Raw genomic sequence first — 24,688 nt, forward strand, 5'->3', positions numbered from 1 at the left:
ATTGCAGTCAGGGTAACTGTGACTACCGTGAAAGTAACCTGGTTTCACACTGGGTTAATTTCGTAGCATGAATGGGGCCTTAAATTCCCATGTACTGGTTGCAAAGAAGACAAGCTCTTTCCAAGCAACCCTTACAATTCTTTTAACCTTGGACTTAACTAAAGTGATCCTTAACTAAGGACTCAACAAAAAGCAAGAAATCATTTTACTAACTAAAGGAAGGGCAGACATAAGTAGGTTAGATCACATGGAAGGGAGAAGTGAAAAGAAAAAGTAGGGTGTAGCAGATGAGAAATGGGATTATCCGAAATTCATGCAGCATGTGTTTTTCTCACAGGCTCAAATAGGGACAAACAAGTATATATATGTGTAAAATAATGGATAGCACTTTTCTGTTTCTCTCTGATAAGGCTTTTATGAAGGCATTTAACCTTAATTTTAATGGCAATTTAACATAAACTAAATAGTTATGTCATGTTTTTACTTTTTTCTGATGTAAATACAATTGCATCAGACTTTTTTTGGCCTATTAATGATTAAATGTATTAAGTTTTCTACTAATTTTTGTACCTCTGGGTGCAGCACACTGAAACCTCTTTCCTTTATTTTTAAATGAGTGGTTGGAGTGGGAAAATAGTTAAACATTACTTTAAAGTCTTTGTTAACATCACATATCAACAGGTCACTCTCCCACTCAACCATAACACACACATATCCTCCAATATGGGGAAGTTTGACAAACCTTGCTGCTGGACTCAATGGGAAGTCATTTCCCCTCTTCTTCTTCCCAATAGTCACTATTTATTAAATCAAAGCCTTCCGTGGGAATGAGGCTCTTGGGCCCCAAATCTATCTCCCTGAAGCATTTCTCCTATGACTTGGGATAGACTGAAGTCCTTGCTGTTTTAGTTTGAACAACAGGAGGAAAAGGAGGCAAAGTGATTGGCCCTCTTAACTTACTTTCTTACAGATATGCTTTTGGCAAACTGTGAGTTGTGCATGGTTGGAGGTACAACCACTTTAAAGCCAAACTATAGTGGGAAGCAATGGGACAACTGATTATTCAGAATTGATTGTGCAGAATGATTCTAGTTCATGAACCTATGTAATTTTAAGTGGAGAAATACATCATGCTTAATTGCTTACTTTTATAAATACACCATGCGTACAGCTTGGAACATACTACTCACTATTGGTATATCTGCATACAGTGCTAATTTGTCTCCACAGCCAGTTCAAAATGCTGGCTCTTACTTTGACTAACTAAATTACTTCTAATCAAGGTACTCAAACGTTTGCTTTCCTCCGCATGCCTGGCCTGTGTGCTCAGATTCAACATCTAAGGCCTTGTGGTCTACTGAGCAAAGTTTTGGACACTTTTCTGGCCTGGTCCCAATACAATGAACTCAGATGTCAAAAACAAAACAAAGCAGCTCTCCCCTAAACCCCCAACCTTATGGCTAATTTAGTTGGCCTTTTGTTAACCCATATGCCATCCTTTGTTTTGATGGTTATTTTCCTGTTTCACTAATTGTCATTTCTATAAAGATCTTGCTGACTGGGCATATTTTGACCTGTATTTTTATCTTTCTGCTCCTGTGCTTTTGTTGGTTCTGGTTATCTTTTCTTTTGTGTTCAGCGCTTTTGTTTTTCTATTCATTTTGCTTGCTTAATAAGCAAGTTGTATTCTTAATAAATACATTACACATGTAAAACTGAGATATGTGAATAAGGAAGGTTTTTCTCAACTCTTCAAGGATCATAATAGGTGAGGTCTCCTTTTGACCACACTTCCTTACTCTTTTATCTCATAACAGTGGCAGTCATAATTACTGCAAAATGACACAAGGACCTAAGCGCAGTTCTGTTGCATAAGACAAAGGAATAATCTAGTCTAACATCCTGTTCCTTACAGTGTTAGTCAGATATTAAAGTGAAGCCCATAAACATAGCAGGAAAGCAAGAGGCAGCTCCCATTTTCTCATCCTGAAGCAGTTGCTGTTCAGAGATATATTGCTTTATCACAGTTCCACTTAGCCATGGCAACTAATAAGCACAACTTTTTCTAACCCCTTTAAAAAGCTAAGTATCTTGTAGCAGCGAACTCCTTAAAATTATTTTTGTATTGTGTCAAGAAAGATTTTCATGTCTGCTACCAGAGACCGATATCATTACCCTGCTTTACAGTTTTATAAGGGAATGAATAAAATATTCTATTAACTTTCTCCACCCAATACATGATGCTTTAAACATGTATCATAGCTCCTCTTATTCTGGAGTAGATATGCAAATTATTTACATGCAAGTGTCAGATGTGTTTAATATAGTTTATTCCCAAGTATAAGATTACAGTCTACCCTTTTTCTATGTGAAAAAGCATTGGACGTTTTCCACACTTGGAAAATGATTATTTTGATTGCCTTATATGCAATTTTTCCAGCTCTATAACATGATGGAGTAATGGGAATCACAGATAATATAACCAGGGCATGGGGGCATGTCTATGCATTTCAGCAGTAATCTATAACTTGACTTATTTTAACAGACTGTGTAATAATACACATTTTCAGCTAAGTCTAATTCCTATTAGCTGTTCAGCCATTTATTTTGTAGGTAGCAAAATATGTCAAAAGAGCCTATTGTATTCTTATTACTTAACACTGATGTCAATACTTTTAAATAATACTTCAGAAAGGTTTTAAGAATTAGCCACATGCTAAAGCCTGACAATTAAAAATATTTTATTTCTCAGTTAAATTTTATTAAGTCTGAAGTATGTAATTTCAAAACTGGAATGCTTTGGTGCCATCAAGTGGTACATGTATATACTGCAATTACAAAACTGGAAAAGGTAGTTACTAGGCCTGTTGCTATTCAAGAGGTGAAATGAGAACCGATGTTGTTGTTGTTTCCTGAGCAGCTGGAATATATACAAAATATTTTGTGAGAGCACATTCACCTGACACATTGTGCATGCTCCCCACTTCAAAGAATAATGACATTTCTCTTGTTTGTTATCACAAAATGATAACAGAACCTGTGAATCAAATCTATACTAGAGCCCACACTGAATAGAAGGCCTTAAGTTGCAGTACCTGTAAACGCAATTGGCATGAATCTGGTTCAAGGTCTGTGTTAAATGGGTAATTCCCTGCAACAAAAAGAAAAGAAGTGGGTGATTAGACTTCATCAAAGATTTGCTTAGACTGTAATTCAATCAACATTTTCTGCCACTCCTTACTCTGGACAACTCTAATCTTCTTTTACCCACTGCTTTTAAATTCAGTCATCTTACTTATCAGTGAGAATTCAGTTCAACAGCTAACTTTACCAGAAAACTCAATATACTGCATGATTGGGCAACCTGTGGTACACGTTATAAAACTGCAACAGAAAAGCAAGAATTTCCCTTGACCCTTGCAGAAGAGACTGAAAACCAGTCAACCTTACATTCCTCCCTGAATCATAGAATCACAGAATCATAGAGTTGGAAGAGACTGCAAGGGCCCATCCAGTCCAAACCCCTGCCATGCAAGAAATCTAAATCAAAGCATCCCTGACAGATGGCCCTCCAGCCTCTGTTTAAGGACCTTTAAGGAAGGAGACTCCACTACATTCTGAGAGAGTTTGTTCCACTGTCGAACAACCCTTACTGTCAGAAAGTTCCTCCTAATGTTGAGGTGGAATCTCTTTTCCTGGAGCTTGCTTCCATTGCTCTGAGTCCTAGTCTATGGAGCAGCAGAAAACAAGCTTGCTCCCTCCTCAATGTGACATCCCTTCAAGTATTTGAACAGGGCTATCATATCACCTCTTAAGCTTCTCTTCCCCAGGCTAAACATCCCCAGCTCCCTAAGTCATTCCTCATAGGGCATGGTTTTCAGACCCTTCACCATTTTTGTCGCCCTCCTTTGGACACGCTCCAGTTTCTCAATGTCCTTTTTAATTGTGGCACCCAGAACTGGACACAATATTCTAGGTGGGGCCTGACCAGAGCAGAATAGAGTGGCACTATTACTTCCCTTGATCTAGACATTATACTTCTATTGATGCAGCCTAAAATCGCATTGGCCTTCTTAGCTGCCGCATCGCACTGTTGACTCATGTTCAACTTGTGGTCTACTTGGACTCCCAGATCCCTTTCACATGTAGTTTCATTCAGCCAGGTGTCCCTCATCCTATATCTGTGCATTTCATTTTTCCGCCCTAAGTGCAGTACCTTACATTTCTCCATGTTGAAATTCATTTTGTTAGCTTTGGCCCAGCTTTCTAATCTATTAAGGTCATTCTGAATTTTGATCCTGTCCTCTGGAGTATTAGCTGTTCCTCCTAATTTGGTGTCATCTGCAAATTTGATAAGTATGCTCCCAATTCTGTTATCCAAGTCATTGATAAAGATGTTGAAGAGCACTGGGCCCAGGACAGAGCCCTGTGGGACCCCACTAGTCACTTCTCTCCAGGATGAAAAGGGGCCATTGTTGAGCACTTTTTGGGTTCGGCCACTCAACCAATTACAAATCCATGTAATAGTTACTTTGTCTAGTCCACATTTTGCAAGCTTGTTTGCAAGAATGTCATGGGAAACTTTGTCAAAGGCCTTACTGAAATCAAGATATACTATATCCACAGCATTCCCTTCATCTACCAAGCTGGTAATTTTATCAAAAAAAGAGATTAGATTTGTCTGGCATGACTTCTTTCTCTGAAACCCGTGTTGGCTTTTTGTGATTATGGCATTGCTTTCTAGATGTTCACAGACTCTCTGTTTAATGATCTGCTCTAGAATCTTTCCTGGTATTGATGTCAGACTAACTGGAGGATAATTGTTTGGATCCTCTTTTTCCCCTTTTTGAAGATGGGGACAACGTTTGCCCTCCTCCAGTCTGCTGGGATTTCTCCTGTTTTCCAGGAGTTCTCAAAGATTATTGCCAATGGTTCCGATATTATATTTGCCAGTTCTTTTAATACCCTTGGATGTAGTTCATCTGGTCCTGGAGACTTAAATACATTTAGATTAACAAGGTATTCCTGTACTATCTCTTTACTTATTCTGTGCTGTAATTCCCCTATTCTGTCCTCTGCTCCATTATCCTCAGGTTGAGCACCCTTTTCCTTTTCTGAGAACACTGGGGCAAAGAAGGTGTTGAGTAATTCTGCCTTTTCTCTGTCTTCTGTTAGCATTTTGCCATCCTCTCCACACAGTGGCCCTACCATTTCCTTCTTCTTCCTCTTGCTGCAGACATATCCAAAAAAGCCCTTTTTGCTGTTCTTAACCTCTCTAGCAAGCCTGAGTTCATTCTGTGCTGTAGCTTTTCTGACTTTATCCCTACACGTGCTTGCTATTTGTTTGAATTCCTCTTTGGTGATTTCCCCATTTTTCCATTCCTTATACATGTTCCGTTTAAAACTTAGCTCAGTTGAAAGTTCCTTAGTCATCCATCCTTGTTTCTTGAGACATCTCCCATTTTTCATCCTCATTGGAACTGTTTGAAATTGTGCCTTCAGTATCCCCCCTTGAGAAATTCCCATCCATCTTGAACTCCCTTCTCTTTTAGTATTCCTGACCATGCCTCCAAGAGGTCTATATCCTTCCTCACCAGAGTAGAGGGAAGCCTATGGCAAGTCACAATGGGTTGCTTGTGATCAAGGATGCACATTAGATAGGCATGTTTGTGGAAGTTAAGGGTGTGGATTTGTGCAATCTGAGGATGTGGGCAGATCCTTAGAGAGGTGAGAGCCACCATGTGCATACTGAACCCATGCCCATTTTGGCTGCTAAAAGTCACCAGAGGAGGACTGTCTGATTGTGTAAGGGAAGTAGCAAATGACTCATTACAGCAAGGCAGTCTAAAAGAGACTGAAAAAATCTTCCCTAGATCCCACCAGATTGGAAAACTATTGGCCAGTCTCAAAATATTCCCTTTTTGGGTGAGGTATTGGAACGTGCGGTGACTTCCTACCTCCAGGGGTCCTTGGGTGAAATAGATTATCTAGATCTATTTCAATCTGGCTTCAGACTTGGCTATGGGACAGAGACAACTTTGGTCGCCTTGGTAGATGACCTATGCAGGGAACTGGACAGGGGGAGTGGACCTCTCAGTGACTTTTGATACCATGGTATCTTTTTGGGTTGCCTCTCTGAGATGGGCTTAGGGCATTGTCTTACACTGGCTTCAGTCCTTCTTGGAGGGGTAGACCCAGAATGTGCTGGGTGATGCCTATTTAACACCCAGGCCACTAGCTGTGGTGTCCCTCAGGGCTCAGTTCTGTTCCCCCATACTGTTCAATATCTACATGCAATCGCTGGGAGAGATAATCTGGAATTTTGAGGTTCATTGTCACCAGTATGCTGATGACATCCAACTCTATCTCTTCTTTCCATCTGACTCCAAGGAAGCTGTCTCTGTACTGAATCAATGTCTGCTGTCAGTAATGGACTGGATGAGGGTGAACAAATTGGAATTTAGTCCAGGCAAGACAGAGGTGCTCCTGGTCCGTCGGAAGGCAGATCAGGGAATAGGATTCAGTCTGTGTTGGATAGGGTTACATGTCTTGAAATCTCAGATTCGCAGCTTTGGTGTGCTCCTGATTTTGGATCTGAGCCTGGATGTATTGATAGATTTTTGCCTTCTCTTTCCTCTTCCTTACATAGATAGGGATTTCCTGCATGCAAATTCCCTTCTCTCTCTGATTCAAACTAACCATGTGATTTAGGTCACTCCCCTTTTGGGACTAACAGATATTCACTCAAATATTTTTGACTGAACTATTGGTGTTTTCCTTCTTTGTCTTCTCTCACCTTTCTTTGGAAAGATGGTGAGATTAAGATTACTTCCCTACCTGAACTATTCACTAGCTAGATTAGGATATAGCTTTTATGTAAATATAGATTAAAACCATTAGTAAATTTTTGTTTTGAACTACAAGCTACTTGGATTGTTTTTGGAGGCAGTCTCAGTTCATAGGGAAGCATAGTTAGACAAAGACAAATTTCTGCTACTCTGCTAATTTAAAACTAGACCCTAACAGGCTTGACTTTGACATTTTTGAATATTTATGCTTCCTTGCCAAGAGCTGAAGCCTTGGAAAACTTAAATTACCCTACAGAATGCTTAGGTTTCAGCTTTGGCTAGGAGTGCATTTGTACAGTTAAAACTAGTGTGCCAGCTGCATCCATTCCTTAAGAAGTCAGATCTGGCTATGGTGACAAATGCCTTGGTTACATCCTGTTTGGACCACAGTAATGTGCTTTATGTTGGGCTGCCCTTGGAAACTGTTCAGAAACTTCAGTGGGTATAAAATGCTGCAGCCAGGCTGTTGACTGGAACTGGTTACAGGGATCATATCACTCCTCTGCTGAAACAGGTGCATTGGCTACCAGTCCATTTCCGGGCAGAATTCAAGGTGCTGGTTTTGATCTTTAAATCCTAAATGGCTTGGGTCCAGACTATCTGAAGGACTGTATCCCCCTATACAAGCCAGCCTGAGCACTAAGATGGCAGGGGAAGGCTTTCTCTCAGTTCCACCACCTCCATAGGTGTGGTTGGTGAGGACTTGGGAGAAAGCCTTTTCCGTGGCTGCTTCTAGACTGTGGAACTCCTTTCCATGGGAGGTCAGGTTGGCCCCCTCCCTGCTTTCTTTTTGCTAGCAGCTGAAGACATTTTTATTTAGGCAGGTGTTTGGTGGATGAATTTTACTTCTGTTATGCTGTAAATACTTTAGGGTTTTTATTGGTTTTAACTATGTGTTTTTAACTGATGTTTTAATATCACTAATATTTAATTATTTTTTAACATTTGTAATCAATGTTTTTACTTCTGTCTTTTAAAATTATTGTAACCCACTTTGAATCTCACTATGAAGAAATGTAGGATATAAATCCTTGAAATAAAAATAAATAAATAAATGTTCATATACTTTCCTGGGGAAGAGCAATACCTTCAGGCTATGAGCACATGCTTTACATGCAGCAGGCATCACCTCCTGGCATGAAGACCCTGGGATTTGGAGAATGCTGGTGGCTAGTGTAGACCATTCTGAGTTAGACAGACCAGTGGTCAAAGTACAAAGTAACTTTGTAAGTTCATGCAGTCTAATTTGCATCACATTTGCTGCAAATATGTTGTCCAATTACTCTCACTACTTTCTTGTATAGATTTTTAATGCCTCGAATGTCTGTTGCTAAAATAACAAGAGCTCTAAATATATTTTAATACCTATTTCCATTGACTGAAGGCCAGAAAGTAGTAAGGGAAATTAGCTTTTCTGTTTTAATGTTTAAACTATTTGGTCTAATAACAGTTCGTTGATCACTATGTTCCTTATCACTTTTTTGCAATAATGATCTCAACCTGCTTATTTCTATTGTTACATTCAGTACTGCTTTTCCTTATCTTCAACTAGGGCCTTTTCAGAATATGAAAAGAAGGTGAGATGAGTGAGGCTCACAATCTTTCTCAACCTTCTGCTAGGGGATAATTGAGTTTTCCAGGCAAACCAATCAACAGTTCAGTAAAATATATTTTAAAATATAATATACATATACTGTACTCATGAAAGAAGAAAGTAAGTAGAAATCCAGTGCATTACCCTGAATATCACATGGATGACTATCTGCCCATTGCAGAAATTGTGGGGGTGTGCTTGATGCAATGAACCTCAGGCAGAAGGTTTATTCTATTAAGGTTAAGACAAATGACCTGAGGAAACTGATGAGGTCTGTGGAGATGTTGTAGTGTCATCACACTCCCAGTGTTGAAGCTCTTCTGCAGTCATGGAGACTGAGAATCATAGGGAAAGAGGCTGTCATTATGAGGGAGAAGGGATGGGACATTTAGAAGGGTCTCATGATGTAGTACATGCACAGATATCCTCATGCAGAGAAGTCAGCATCTGCTGATTGGAGAGGTTGCTGTAGCAGGTGGTCTCATCATTAGAAATATAGATAGTCAGGTTAGAGATGGGTGTCTACATTGTGTAGTGTATCATGCTGAATAAGCTAGAAATCTTTGAAGAGTTCACAAAATCACTATGGGTGACTTTGGCCTGTCCCTAATAGTGGGTGACTTTGGCCTTCCTCACCAAAATGCTCAAGGGAATCTTGAGGTGGAGAATGAATTCGGGGAGGCTTCTAAAGAAGACCATATTGTAATAATGGGTGACATTATCTTAAAATGGCTGGATAATGCATGTTTGTATCATAAGTAAGAGGTAGAATTTCAAGATGTCCTACATAACTGTACACTAGGACAGGTGGTCATGGTACAAAGCAGAAGAAAGACAACCTTGGATATAATAGTGAGAAACTTAATAGTGGCATTGCTGGAGACCTAGTGTAAGATGTCAACATGATGAATTGACTGGAAACAATGATCATAATGCTATCAGATTAATCAAACACATTTCTATTTAAAAAGGAAACATCTCTAAAATGAGGGAACTTATATAAAAAAGTTAAAGTCAGAAGAGTTAAACCTGTCCAGGATGTTAAATAGATAATACAAGCAGGAACCCAGCCAGAGAGATATGTGGACCACCAATAACAATAAAAGTAAAAGAGTTCTGAAGGAAGAAAAGAGTGAAGAGAAGCCAAGTGAATTATTTTAAACTGTCTTCATTGTTAAATATAGTTGGATACCCATGCCTACACTCTTGGGAGAGAAGTGAGGAGCTCAGGCAAATAGGAGCGATAAGAAAGAAAATTCAAAACCTCACTGACACAGACAAAAAAATTACTGGAGCTCAGGAAGTGTGAGGAAAATGCAGCCCCAGGGAGTTTCGGTATTCCTCCTCCATTCCTCCTCCTTGTCACCAAAATTTTATAATTTGACACATAAACTAGCCTAAGAGAGAGGAACTTTCACCTAAAATGGCCCAGAGAAGGCCAAAAAGCTGACAAAATTACCCCTAGGCACTGCTGGGGAGATTTGGACATGATAAAAATCATTTCCCCCAGGTGCTGAAAGGAGTGCAGCCCTTCTAGGCTCCTCAGGGGAAGAGAGTTCCTCCTAAACTTTAACAGTTGGCCACTCCTTGTCTAGATAGTATCCATCCAAGGATTCTTACGGAACTGAAAAGCAAAATTGCTATTCTTCTAACTAAAATATGAAGTATGTTCCTTCAATCAGCCAATGTACCAGAGAATTAGAGAACAGTCAGTGCAAAACCACAATTTAAAAAAGAGACTTGGAGAGATCCAGTACTTTGTAAACTTATTGCAGGTAAATTGGCAGAAAGTGTTATTAAGGATAAAAAGATGAAGCATATAGAAAAAAAGACAGTCAACTTCTATAAAGGTAAGTCCTGTCTCATTAACTTAAGATGTAAATAAATAGATGGACAGGACGAACTGGTAGACAGTCTCTAATCAGACTTCCAAAAGGCTTTTAACAAAGTCCTGTGTCAAAGACTACCTAACAATGATGGGATAAGAAGAAATGTCTTCTTATGGAATGATAGTAGAAAACAAAGGATTCTTGCCTCACAGGGAAGCTTGCAGCCCGGCGTGGAAAATGTGTGAGTGTGAAGTGCTCTGCCAGGGCGTGCCACTGGACACAGACACTGCATGTCTGGTATCTTTCCTTCTGACTGGCTAAGTTAAGAGTGTGTGATTGGTTTCCTTTTTCTTTATGTTATTTGACATATGCTTTGCTCTCCTTTTGTTCTTTATATCTACTTGTTGGGAACTGGAGGGTGGAATTGTGATTCTATGCTCTTTACTCTGCCTTCTACCTCATTTTCTTAAATAAACAACCTTCTTAAGACCAGAACTGCATGGTTATTTCACCTGTTCATATACTTTGAACCCATATATTTGGCAACTAGATAGGCTGAGAGTGTTACACTTGACAGCTAGTGACTGAGCTGTGAGCGTGTAGTTGACTGTCAAGGCCACAGGTGTTGCATTTAACAGCTAGTCAGGATGTGAGAGCGTGTGCACCAAGGCTGGGCTTGGGTTGTGGGTGTAACACAATCTTGGATTCCTTTTCAGGAAAATTTGGTAGGATACAAGCTCCCCCCCCCCCCAATAAATACTATGCACACACACTTCCCAAGACTGAAGATTTGTACCTGTGTCTGAAAGAAGTTGATATTCTTTTGACTGTGATCTTTTACTGGAAGATGGATTCTTCAGTTCACATTCAGAGTCCACACCTATGAAAATTTTTTGTTCCTCTTTGGCAGTGGAGCAAGAAGTTGGTACTGTGGGAGAGTTTGAAAATAGAGGGAGGCACATTAACAGTTCATAAGAGATATCACTGTCTAGATTCTCATTTAATAGAGTAGCTTGTCAAACATCTGACAGCACTGTACTTTTCTCATTTAAACTGTATGTGGGGTGTGCCGGCCATTCTTCTCAGCACAGTTTCACCAGCCCCCACAACCAGCCTACCTGATTGCTGATGTTGAGACAAAACAGCAAGTTGATGAACCCCAGCATCTCCTCTACTTGGTTGCACAGAACTCAGCCACCGGACCTGCTTGACTAACTCCAGGGTAAGAACAGCCAAGGTACTCTGACAAAGAAGAGAAAGCATTAGAGGCTATCAGAGCAACTTTGATCCCACATTTACACGCTTTCATTATATACTCCTTTGTTCTGCCATCAAAGCACTTTCTTCTAATCAAGCTATCATCACTTATTTAATGCAGAATTGACACCTCATGCTTACCCAGGTGAAGGCATCCCAGGGACTGTATAGATGCGAGAGGTTCCCATATCCACCAGCTTTGTGCCGTTGATGCCTGCCATTTCAAAACAAACAAATAAAAAGTAACTAAATAAATCAAAATTTAAAAATTGAGATAATAAATTGTAATGCAGGCTGCATCTAAACTATGCGTAGCGTACTCAAAACATGCACTGGTGGGGAAACTGTTGCACTTCACTCTTAAAGGAGAAAGTTCACAATTATGTGCCTTGCATTGTTTTAGCTCTATGGGGAGGACAGAGCTTCTCAGAGCTATAGGCATAGATCTGAGAAGCTCCTTAATGCCTGAACTGACAAATGCAAAAAAGTAAGTGAGATCTTATATCCCAGGATGATCTTAAACTAGTAATCTACAATTCTGGATTTGTGCTCTCTGCTGAGGTGGATAGAATAATGGAAGCACAGAACTGGAAGAGACCACAAGGGCCATCCAGTCCAACCTCCTGCCATGCAGGAACTATTAATCAAAGCATAGGTGCCCATCCAGCCCATGGCCCATATGGGAGTCCTTATGGCTACCTGACGCCCCCCCCCCCCAAAGTTTTGGCTTAAAATGGTCTCTTGCAGGGAGACAATTTTGCCACATTTTCAAGCTTCACAATCTGTTTTAAGTTGCAGGGAAAGCTGCTTTATCAAATCCTGAATGACTTTGGGCATGTCAGTAGAATTCTCTGAGATCCAGGGAAGACAGGGGCCAGTGGACCTCTCTAGGGGTTCCATCTCAATAGCAGTGAACCATGGGAGGTTGCTGATGTTAGGGTGCAGTTGTGGCTTCACTTGTCACCAACTGTGGTTCTATTCTTTCCCTACTTGGCAAGACACTCCTTCAGTAGCCCTTGCTCCAAGAGTGTGCTCTACTCAGGATTCTTTAAGGAAGGTCTTTGGGTGTTGTGTCATACAGATAGCTCCTGGGTTTTTTTCCCTCTGGAACAAACACAGGAAAGGTTTTGATAAAAAATAGGGCAGGGGAGAAATCTTATTAATTTTAAAAGACTAGATGGATAGCAAAAAGAAGAGACATTCTTGGTCTGTGGAACAAATATCTTACGGGCAGGAGGGATCTTCTGTGTTTATAGTTAAAATACATACAGATTTTCTGTTTGTTTATCTATTCGTATATCTTTGTGCGTCCTATTATAAAGGCATGATATTAGTATTCTACATGTTTCAGAATTGTGGTTTTGTTGAAGCTATATAACTTTGTTTCTTTTCCATTTCCCCTTGCTAGGTGGTGTTTGGATGCAGCTGTATATTTAATATTGATGAGCAGTATGTGGTATCAAGGGAATTGAACCTCTCTGTGAAGAGATGGTTATGACTTTTATTGCTGATATCTATCAATGTCACAGTAGCTTACACAATGGAAGGTATTATTGCATCATTACATTTCTTAGGTTGTTTACCAGGCGTGAGGACGGTAAATGGATTTTCTCTGCCTGTCTCTCTCAGACACAGATTTGTTTCACCTGTGATTGCCACAAACCCCCAATGACATCCCACTGGATATGATTGGTGCACTGTTGGTGTTGGCCAAAGATAGGAGAAAAAACCAACTGGTAGGTATACTATAAACCACTAAGTAACCACTGTAAATAAATCCAGAAATGCTATAACAATTCTAAATAGATATATATGTCTAATTGACCGATTCTAAATGAACATAAATTGATAATACAATTTTTATATGAGAACAATAATTATAAATGAAAAGTCCAACCAAAAAACACCTTGCAGGGATATAAGATGCTGCAAAGACAAATTCTTCTGTTTATTCCATGGCTGATAATATAGGATGAATGTCCCAATGATATAAGTTCAATAAACAGCCTGGCAATAATGACAGTATCCCGGTGAGGCTACTCTGCACTCCCAAGCTCTGATTTTGGCCCCAAGCCGCCGCAAACCGGCAGTCTGTACCAGGCCTGTATTTTCCCCTTACATTCTAAATAAGTGTGTGAGATAACAGCAGATTTCTACCCATAGAGCAGAGATTGTCCTGCCTAAACTGTCTGTGAATTATCCCCCGGGCCCACATCTATACCTGAGAAGACTGGTTCTTCCCTTTGCATACATTCTGGGAGGCTTCTTGATATTCCTCATTTTTCCTGGTTGAGGATCTTTTCTTCTTAAACCAAGCAAAGTAACATTGACCAAATTTTTCTTCCCATCTGTGATCTGTTTGGTTGTATAATTCAAGTTTCTTAACCTAATTTCTACTGTCTTCTCTAATATTTCAAGTTAAGAATCAGTGACCATTTAATGAACCAGATTGTTACTAAATATGTTCCCAAGAGCCACAAGATCCTGGGACAAAGTTGTGAAATCATGAAAATGTGACTTGGACCCTGTACAGATGGGCCCTTTGCGGCATGATGGCGACGTGCTAGGGTTGCTTCGGGGTGGCGTGTGCACACGCCCTGCAATCCTAGCACGTCACCATGACGCCATAACTGCGCGGCACCATCCAGATGACGCGCACAGCTATGATGTCACTGCTGTGCGGTGTGTAGATGGAGCCGCGCGGCAGCGATGTGCTCGTGCCATCGCCAGCTGTTTATGGTGGCGCAAAAAGGAGCCACTTTTCAGCACTCGTTTTTTTGTGCAACCGCACCGTGCAATTTGGTTACTGCAGTGCAGCTACACAAAAAAGAGAGGCGGCTCCTGGCCTCCTCTTTCTGGCGGTCTGTACCCTGTCTTGGGCTGTAGTTTGGGCAATAGATGCTAATTTGGGAACAAGCGCCACTATCTTTGTTGTTGTTGTTTGACTTCAAGTCATTACCAACTCATAGCAACACTAAGGAGAACATTTCATGAAGTATTCCAGGGCTGAAAGTGTGTGACTCATCCAAGGGACCCTGGACAAACAGGGAATCAAACCCTGATTTCCAGACTTGTAGTCCAACACACAAACCGTGATACCATGTTGGCTCTATCCACCACTATCTTTACCCGAACAATATTCTTATGTTGTACTCTATGTACCTTTACCTGTGTGCTCATACTGAAAGACAAAACACTAGGGTAACTTATTCTTCTCTGAACTAAAAATTTTCTTCCCATTACTTGTGTTCAGTTTTAGATTGGAAGCAAGCTGAGGCACGGCTCTGTTGTCTTATAATGCACACTGATAACTCCCACAACAACAACAACAAAGTAATACTTTTAACCGAAGTACATATGTGCAGCATTCCCTTCCACTTTATAATGAGTTGTACCTATCAATTCTTTCCTTTTGTACCTGTCAATTCTTTCCTTCTACATTATAGAAGAGCAAATTTGATCAGGTCATAGAGAGGTGAAATTCTCATCTGGGCATAGCTCTAAACAGACAGAACAGTCTTAATGTTTTCCTTTAAAGCTAGTCACAGTAGTGTTTCTTTTTAAACTAGAAACTCCTCAGATTTTCAAAACATCTACTGTCAATGATAGATAACGTGCTTTCCCTTGATAACTCAAGTTTTATGTATAGTGAAGAGTTAAAAAAAAGGTGGATTTTAAACCAGAAGAACAATAAAGATTGCTATGGGATCAAATGAGTGGAACTCCACCATATTTTTCATTAGCATTTCTGGATTAAAATCAATTTGGTTTTCTACTTTATAAAAATGTACATAAAACATTTACCTTAGATACAGACCTGTGTCATTCTGAACCCACAAAGACAGAGAATCATAGCCAATGTATAATCACAAAAATAGGTGCAAGTGCACAATCATGTTAGATTAACACATAGCCCTTGGTTTCTAGTTTTATTTGAGATCTTCATAGTTAAGAGGGGGCCAAATAAAATACAAGATAGGTTTGGGCTGAATGACTCTTACGCCACTTCCAACTCTGGATTCAATAATTTGTATTCAACTGAGTTCTGATTTTGTGCATGGAAGAGGAGACTTGGAAAGTGCATTGGCAGATGCATATTAATTACATTCTCCTATACCCCAAGAAAACCCTGCAAAGTCTCCATAAGTTGGAAACTACTTCAAGGCACACAACAACAATTCAACAACCTGAAGAATGTCTACTGTAAAATATATCTTGGTATACTCTTTCCATACGTAGCATAGACTCCAATCATATATGGAGAGAGAATTGCCAGATGTGCAAGCAGGGTTCAGTAAAGGAAAAGGCACTAGGGATCACATCACAAATATATGATGCATAATGACACAAAGCAAAGAATTCCAGGGGAAAAAAATCAATATGTGCTTTAAAGACTATAGCAAGATCTTTGACTGCATAACTCATGAAAAGCTATGGAATGCTCTTAAAGAAATGGGAGTGAGTGCCACTACATCTGATAGTCCTGATGGTAATTTCAGATTACGTACACATAAATGTATTATCTTGAATTATTTATTTTTGAAATATAGTCACTATCCTTGCTTGGTGGGGGATTCAAGGACCTGTAGTTCAAAGGAATGTTTCTGGGTTCTTTAAATTGCTCTACTGATCTGTCATGTTCTGCATCTTGAAAAATATGCACACATCATATATGAATGTCCTTCCACACTACCTGAACTGAAAACAGCTACATCTTGACAAAATGCACGCTTGTGACTAACATTGTCATAATTTTTTTTCTCCCATATGACTTTTAACACCTTTGCCTGATGAAGAAGCCAGTGGAGTTTCGAAACCTTGCAACAGGTATTTTGTGCATTTTGGTTGTATGGATAAAGTTTTGTGGATTTTGGATGGATTATTAATATTATTAACCTTTATTTATGAAGCGCTGTAAATTTACACAGCGCTGTACATACAATCTTTTTAATTAGACGGTTCCCTGCCCTCGAGCTTACAGTCTAAGAAGATGTCATTGTACTATGATATTTGACAACGATGGCGCTGGACAGACGGGCCCTATGGGGCGCCGTCGTTACGTGCGAGGGGTGGTGCTTCCAGACGCGACTTGCCCCTCGCACGTGACGAGGGCGTCAAAATGGCGGCACCTCGTACGTACGGGCGCTGCCATTTTGACGTGACGGACGCCTAGCATCCGCATGTCCCAGCGCCTTTGTGATGCCGCAAGTGCGCCATTGGTGCCTTGCGGCATCACAATCACGCCGCAGAAAGAACCCGCTCCCTCACGCATCAAACCAGGGCGGCGGGAGACCACCCTTTTTGGGCGGTCTGTATCTCGCCTATGATACTTATAAGCCAGCGCTACTCAACAAAGTCTTTCATTTCACAGGTTGTGATAAACTATGGTTCACTCTTAAAGAAATGGGTGTGCCATAGCATTTGATTGTCCTGATGCAAAACCTTTAGTCAAGATAAGATGCTACTGTTGCAACAGAATATGGAGAAATGGAATGGTTTTCAATTTGGCAAGGGGTTCTGGCAAGGTTCATATCACCCTATATGTTCACCTTGTATACTGAAATACCATACATAAAGCAGGACTAAACTTGGAGTAAGAAGGTGTGAAAGCTGGAGGAAGGAACATCACCAGTGTAAGATATGCAGATGATAGTATAAAATAGCAAAGACTTGAAATAATTGCTGAGGAAAATCAAGGAAGGAAGTGTAAAGGCAGGTTTACAGTTGAACATGAAGAAAACAAAAGTAATGACCACAGGTGATTTACTTAACTTTAAAGTAGATGATGAAGACACTGAAATAGTTCAAGATTTTCTGTACCCTGGCTAAGTCATTAATTAAAGTGGAGACTACAGTCAAGAAATCAGAAGTAGATTAGGGCTTGGAAAGGAAGCTATGAAGGAATTAGACAGGATCCTCAAGTATAAAGATATATAATTGAATAATGAAGTTAGGATTGTCATTGTATTTCCCATTTCTATGGAGTTTATCACAGGAGGGAAATCCTGTGCAGAAATGGGGGCTTAAATCAGAAAAAAACCTGCAAAAGTGTAAAAAACTTTTTAGATTGTGCGCCATTGGCAGGTTTTTAAAATATATTCTTGATTTTAACTTGGTTTTGTACAGTGCCGTGTAGATTTACAGTGCTTTATAAATAAAGCTAATAATAATAATAGTAATAATAATAATAAAAGTGGTTGATTTTCACACCATGTCGGTGTTACAGTGGTGTTAACCCGAATGGAAAGTAGATGGAAATTAGACAAAAGCTGCTCCTTTTTACTTCTGGAAAATCCCCAAAGTAAAAAGGAGTGGCTTTTGTCTACTTTCTGTTTGGGTTAACACCAGTTTAACAACGATGTGTGTGAAAATCAACCTTCTTTTGCAGGATTCCCCCCCCCCCAGCTTTTAAATCCAGTTTTTGCATGGGATTTCCCCCGTATGGGAAACTCCTATGCATGGCTGTGAAAGCTGAACAGTGAAGACGTGTTGCTGGAGAAGAGTTCTATGGATACCATGGACTGCTAAACAGAGAAATAAATGGGTCTCAGAGCAAATCAAGCCTGAATTCTCCCTAGATGACTAAACTGAGGCTCTCTTACTTTGGCCATATCATGACAAGACATGACTCACTTTAAAAGACAGTCATGCTTGTTAAAGTAGAATGAAGTAGGAAAAGAGGAGGACCACATTCCAGATGGATAGGCTCATTCAAAGTAGCCACAGCTCTGAGTCTGGAAGACCTGAGCAAGGGCACTGATGATAGGATGACCTGGATGTCTCTCATTCATAGGATTGATCGCCATTAAGTTGAAGTCGACTTGACGGCAGTCAACAACAACAACAAACTCAACATGGTGGCCTCTGGACTGGTGTTGGCATGTAAGCCATCAAGTGCTTGTCCATGGAAAGTTTCCAGGAAAGAAAGAAAGATAATGGGCACAAACATGGTGCCAGTCCCTGATACATTGAGGTAAAACCTCTGTTGGTCCCTCACATCAGATAGATTGAGAAAAACTGCTATAAACAGCTTTTTATAAACTCCTCTAACGAAGAAAGCAATGCATTATGTCAAAAGTAACTAGAAAGTACTTTCACTTGAATCATGCCTAAAACTTGTTTTAATCTATGAGTCAATAATAGCTTTCCATTTTTAGTGCGAGTTCAGCGTATTTGTAAGTTTTTACACTTTTAAACTATTTAATAGAGTAACACATGTAATAGAATAGTTACTGAGCTGATGGCTGGTGGCTGACCTTTCTGGTTCCATTAATGCCATATCTTTTTGTCTGTAATGTAATAGTGACAAGTGGTTCAGGAGAAGCAACAAAGAGAATTCTAAAATCCTGGTATAGTTGCAATAGGACAGCAGCAATTGTGTCCTCTTGTTCTCTTAAATCCGACCTTTTTAAAATCGAAAAACGATTTAAAGTTATCAGCATTTTTTAAAATGCCTTGGCAGTTCAAATTTATATTTATCCCTATATTCAGATTATGGATGGTACTAATAATACTAGGAGAGTTGCTTGCAAAGGTCCTGCAATGATCTTTACCTTTATGTTGCAGGAGGCACCTTATTATATACTGTACTGTACTGCATTATTATTTGTAGCACTTTTTGAGACTAACTGAGAGAGAAAGAAGTTGGCAGCATGAGCTTTTGTAGATTTCAGTCTACGTCCTCAGATGCATTTTATTATTTTACTATTTTTATGAGGAAGTAGACTTTAGGAAAGTTGTTGCTGCCAACTTCTTTCTTTCAGTTAACATCAAATGTGCTTCAAAATCTCTCTAAATACTGATTCTACAGACTAATGCAGCCATACCTTGGTATTATTATTTATTAAATATATACCTCACTCTTGTCCTTATGCAGGACTCAAGGTGGCCCCACATTTTAGGAGGATGAACATTTATTTATATCCCATATTTCTGACATGGTCTTGTTCTTGCCCTTCATTAGTGAAATACATCACAGATCAATGTCAACAGTGCAGTTCAATGTACTTCAAGTCATCTCACGTCACTACCTTATCTGGCAACCTGACATCATATAATCTGAATTTCATCAGTGAAATGCTTAATATTTTCATAGTGATGACAATATCCAGACCTTTGCTTCCATATAACAACTGGAGATGTTAAAATGCTTCAGGAACTGGGTATGTTTAGCCTGGAAAAGAGAACGTTAAGAGGCGACATGATAGGCATGTTTAAATATTGGAAACGGAGTGATATTAAAGATGGAGCAGCCTTGTTTCCTGCTGCTCCAGGTCTAACCTGCAGTTTGGGACCACTTTGTCATTACTTGATGCTATGGAATTCTGGGAGTTGTAGTTTTGTTAGATATTCAGCCTTCTCTGACAAGAGCGCTGGTGCCACACTGTTGTTGTGTGTCTTCAAGTCATTTCCAACGTATGGCATCCATAAGGCGGCCCTATTGTGGGGTTTTCTTGGCAAGATTTGTTCAGAGGAGGTTTGCCATTGCCTTCCCATGAGGCTGAGAGAGCGTGACTTGCCCAAGGTCACCTAGCGGGTTTCATGGCCGAGCTGCAAATTGAACCCTGGTCTCCAGGGTCATAGTCCACACTCAAACTACAGTGTCATGCTGCCACAACAAACTACAAGTCCCAGAATTTCATAGGATAGAGCCATGACAGCTATAGGGGTGTTAAACTGCATTAATTCTGCAGTACAGATTGGCTCTAAGATACAGACCAATAGATTCAAACTACAAGAAAAGAGATATTAGGAGGAACTTCCTGACAATGAGAACACTTTCCCTCAAAGAGTGGTGGAGTCTCCCTCCTTGGAGGTCTTTAAGTAGAGGCTGGATGGCCATCTGTCAGAGATGCTTTGATTGTGATTTCCTGCATGGCAGAATGGGGTTGGACTGGATGACCCTTGGGGTCCCTTCCAACTCTAGAGGGTTGGAAGGGGGGCAATTGGAAGCATAAATGGTGATTAACCCGTGATAATCCTGCAACACACGACGTTGTGTTCAAAAGTGATATTATGCCACAAATAACCGGTTATTCATTGTGCTAATGGTTTTCACGCGGCGTCGAGATGAAACGTGATTAAAGTGCCATTGATCCTGTGAAGAACCAGGCAAGAAACAGCAGCAAATTGCGGGATTTTCCCATCCATGAATGACTTTTTGCCATTTCTTACCTGGTTATTCCTTGGTTATTCCCAGGATGATGGCTCATTTTAATTGCGTTTTAATGTCAATTGTGCCATTTTCTCTGGCTAATCACAGTTTAAAGTCCTAAGATACTAAGATCCTCCACGCAGAATCTTCCTGTATGGTCCCAGGTTCTTTCTATGGTTCCTTCCTCTCTCTCTCTCTGTTTAGCTGTAGTGACTCCATAAAATTCATGTCCTTAGGGCTGCCTCTGCACTGCAGAAATATGTAATCTGGTTTGACAGCACTTTTACCTACCATGGCTCAAGGCTATGGAATTCTGGGAGTTGGAGTTTGTTGTGGCAACTCCCAGAATTCCATAGCCTTGAGCCAGACAAGTTAAAGCGGTGCCAAACCAGGTTATTTCTCCAGTGTGGACGCAGCCAAAGGAAGAGCATGGGGAGCCATGGCAGTGGAAGCGGTGTCAATCCGGATTATGTGTGCAGTGTGAATGCAGCCCTTGTTCGCATAGGGTTTGGAGGCAGGCTCACCTTTGGGCGGTGGAGTCCCCCTCTGGAGGCTGGAGTGGGGCCACGGGGCGAGGGCGGGGGATGCCTCCTCCTCCTCCTCCTCCGAAAGACCTCACTGAAAGAGAGAGAGAGAGAGAGGTGTCACTCAGGCAGCGAGGAAGCAACCAGCCCCCAACCCCCTGCCTTTGCCAGGCCCACCTCCTCTGCCCAGGCTCCCCAAGAGGCGCCACAACATCCTTGCTTCCTTTCACGGCGCAGGACAGGGCTCAAGGTCCCAAGCAGCAGCAGCAGGAGGAGGAGGAGGAGGGAGGAGGCAGCTCCACTGAAGGGGATTCCCCTCTCGACAGCACAGCCCTCCCTCCCTCCCCCCGAAGGCCGCCCCCCCCCCCCTTTCTCTCTGTCTTCCTGGCCGAGATGGGGAAGAAGCCACATGGGACTCTGGGGCAGGGGACTGGCTTTAAAGGAAACACCTATCTTTAAGTGTTTTCAAATATAGATATACAGTTCTGTAGACACACTGTCTGTGTGTTTATATGCACACACACACACACTTAAACTCTCTACACACACTTTATATATATATATATATACTCACACTTGTGTATATATCACACAAACACACTCTTAATATATACACACACACATACGTACAGAGACTTAAACTCTCTCTCTATATATATATATATACACACACACACACACACATACACAGTTAATCTATATATGCATACAGACACTTAAACTTTCTCTCTCTGTATACACACACACACACACACACACTTCTTTTTCCAGGATACACCCTCCATTTCAAAATTCTGTCCCGGAGGAGTGTCAAAATGCCCTCCATTTTGAGCATGGCTAAGGAGCATGGATTAACATTTATGTTATGTTTTTCGCTTTTTATTTGGTCATGGACTCCATTTTCCTTGAGCAACCTACATTCTGCAGTGCATAGTTGTTTTCCTTTGCACTGAAGACCTCTGGTCACCCTGGGCACACAACAACAACAACAAAGACAGCAACTGCTGCCTTTTGAGTGATGGTGATGTTTTATGTGGTGGTGAAGACGCTTGACTTAGAAGTATCAACCTGCTTTTGAAATGTGCTGGATTATGTGGCAGAGTGACCACAAATTATACCCTCTTTAGCCATATTCTCATATGAACATACTATACAGATGACAGTAATGGCCCATAGGGAAACCATAATTGTCCATAGAGGATCATTGGGGAAAACATGCTATGGGCAAATATTGTGTATTGATTCTCTGTGGGCAAGTATTGCCATTTGTTTTAGTATGTCCCCCATATGGACATTTAATTGTTTAAGAAATATATATATATATATATATATATATATTAAAAATGCAGTGTAAGGCCTAGGTAGAGGATCTGGAGAGCCAGTTTCTATGGGTCTCTTGTGTTCAAGGCAGTTCAGCACCAGCTATGAGGCCTTCCTGGCCTCCAACAATATTTTGGGCCCAGGCCAATCTGCCTTGAGAGAGAAAGAAGGAGGGCAAAGCGATCCCGGAAGTTAAGACGCAAGTGCGGTTCTATCATCCTATCTCTGTGCTCATCGGCAGCGCAGGGCAAAGATGTCCCGCAGCCAATGAGAACGAAGCTCCTCCCCTTCGCTTCCATGCGCACTAACCAGAGTGAAGGCAGAGTGGGGCCTGAATGCCCTGAAACAGAAAGGGCGGGGCAGCGAGAGTTGCTCAAAGGTGACGTCAGACTTGGAGGCTCTGAGACTTTAAGAGATTTTGGACTTCAGCTCCCAGAAGCCTCAGCCATGTTGGCCGATAGCTTGGGATTCTGGGAACTGAAGTCCAAAATCCCTTAAAGAGCACAGTTTGTGATCACTGCCTCCTTCCTCCTCCCAGATCTTTTTATGTGTAAAATTTACATCCAAGTTTATAACATTTGTTTTCATTCAAATCAAAGAACATGGTTGTACTGGGAGACTGGCCCAGCCCCATTACAATCATGGAACCTTTACCATGCCACCATGAAAAGCCAAAAAACTTTATCTATTCATATCACTTTACCAGGATGTCTACTTAGAACCAGCCTCAAATCAAAGCACCTAGTCCTGCTCACAAACTTGCCTATAAAATCCACAGGTCCTGTATGCATCATTTGTGCCATTGTGGCACACACGTACACACACACACACACAAAGATTACAGGCTTGGCCCCTCATGGATCATTTGAATTTTTAGAAGGGATCACCACAAAATTATTTACGTTTGTGGTGAACCATAAAAACACCATACCATGGTGCAAAACCATGGTTTTGGATGAGCATCAAAACTATGCTGAAATCAAAGAAAACATTTGTATAGTATCCACAGACTAAACCATAAAAATCACAGTGCTCATATGTGAAGGTGAGTCCCACTCGACCAACTATTCAGCTATTGTGGCAGCCCCATGGGTTTTGTATTCCCACCGCTGCCACCAAACTGTCAAGAACACTTTTACTGTTTCTACTGTGGCAGCCCAAAGGAGTTTTACCGTTCCCATGCTGCCACCAATTTGTCGCAGACCCTTTTAAAAAATCTTTCTAGACTTCGTTTAAAAATGTTTTATATTAGTATTGTGGATATATAGTCAAACTGCAGACAAGCTTTCACTAAAATAATAACATAGCTTTATTTAGCAGATGTTTCAAACAATAGATACTTGGTTACGTGTAAATAAGACATTTGTTACTTCATGGGTTTGTGTTGCTTGTTTCACTTGGGAGTTTTATTTCCTTAGTATCAACTTTGTTACAATGGCAGTTTTTTTTTTACAGCGCTCTTCTCAGAAAATAAGTTACTCTTACCAAGGTCCCTCACACGGTTCTTCTTCTGGCTTACTTTCCTTGAACCTCATTAATAAACCTGCCTCTCCGGCTATCTCTATCCTAGCCAACCAGGCTAACTAAGGCTCCACCAACAAGCGCCGTACCTGCACTGATTCTAGGGTTAGGAGCTGCAACCGCATAGTCCCTAACCCTAGAACGTACGGGCAGCATAACAATGGTGGTGCCCTGTGTACACGGGCACTGCCATTGTTATGTAAGCAACGCACGGCATCTGCATGTTGCCATACGCCATTGCCATACTCATTACGTCCATCCGGTGGCAGAGAAAGAACCCACTTTTCCCAGGTTCTTTTTCCTCCGGAAGGAAGCCACACAGTTTGTCTCTGTTTAATGATCTGCTCTAGAGTAGTCAGTTAGGTCCAGTATAGATGGGCATTTTGTGGCATCCCCCCGGTGAACTAGATGCCCAGCAGCTCTAGTCTGTGAGAATGCCGTCATCATGGCTTGCTGCTCTACACATGCTGGCAGGAAGTGGCATCATGGCGGTGTCCTTTCCCGTTTCTGGCACCACAAAAAACAAGCCACTCTAGGCAGCTTCTTTTCAGCAGCACATCATTGCTGCGCCATTTGGTGGCTGTGGTAATGATGCGGGGAAAACAGGGGCAGCACAGAGCCACTCGTCTGTCATGCCTCTT

General features: G+C 41.0%; 1 protein-coding gene across 4 annotated transcripts in view; it reads right to left on the minus strand.

Moving 5' to 3' along the window:
• DELE1 (DAP3 binding cell death enhancer 1) overlaps positions 1-21,545 on the minus strand; it is a 35,033-nt gene extending 13,488 nt beyond the window's left edge. For 2 of the 4 annotated variants that reach the window (XM_042464829.1, XM_042464827.1), the window contains exons 1-6: positions 21,384-21,545; positions 21,207-21,300; positions 11,670-11,742; positions 11,390-11,513; positions 11,068-11,199; positions 3,096-3,151 (exon numbers count right to left, since the gene is read on the minus strand). In XM_042464829.1, coding sequence (XP_042320763.1) covers positions 3,096-3,151; positions 11,068-11,199; positions 11,390-11,513; positions 11,670-11,742; positions 21,207-21,300; positions 21,384-21,420 — 516 coding nt within the window. In that variant the 5' untranslated portion in view covers positions 21,421-21,545. Of the gene's footprint in view, positions 1-3,095; positions 3,152-11,067; positions 11,200-11,389; positions 11,514-11,669; positions 11,746-21,206; positions 21,301-21,383 lie in introns of all 4 variants that reach the window. The other 2 variants (XM_042464828.1, XM_042464826.1) reach the window with 1 other exon arrangement.
• Positions 21,546-24,688: the final 3,143 nt, after the last annotated feature.

This window comes from Sceloporus undulatus, chromosome 4 (assembly GCF_019175285.1).
Source record: "Sceloporus undulatus isolate JIND9_A2432 ecotype Alabama chromosome 4, SceUnd_v1.1, whole genome shotgun sequence".
Classification (NCBI taxonomy): domain Eukaryota; kingdom Metazoa; phylum Chordata; class Lepidosauria; order Squamata; family Phrynosomatidae; genus Sceloporus; species Sceloporus undulatus.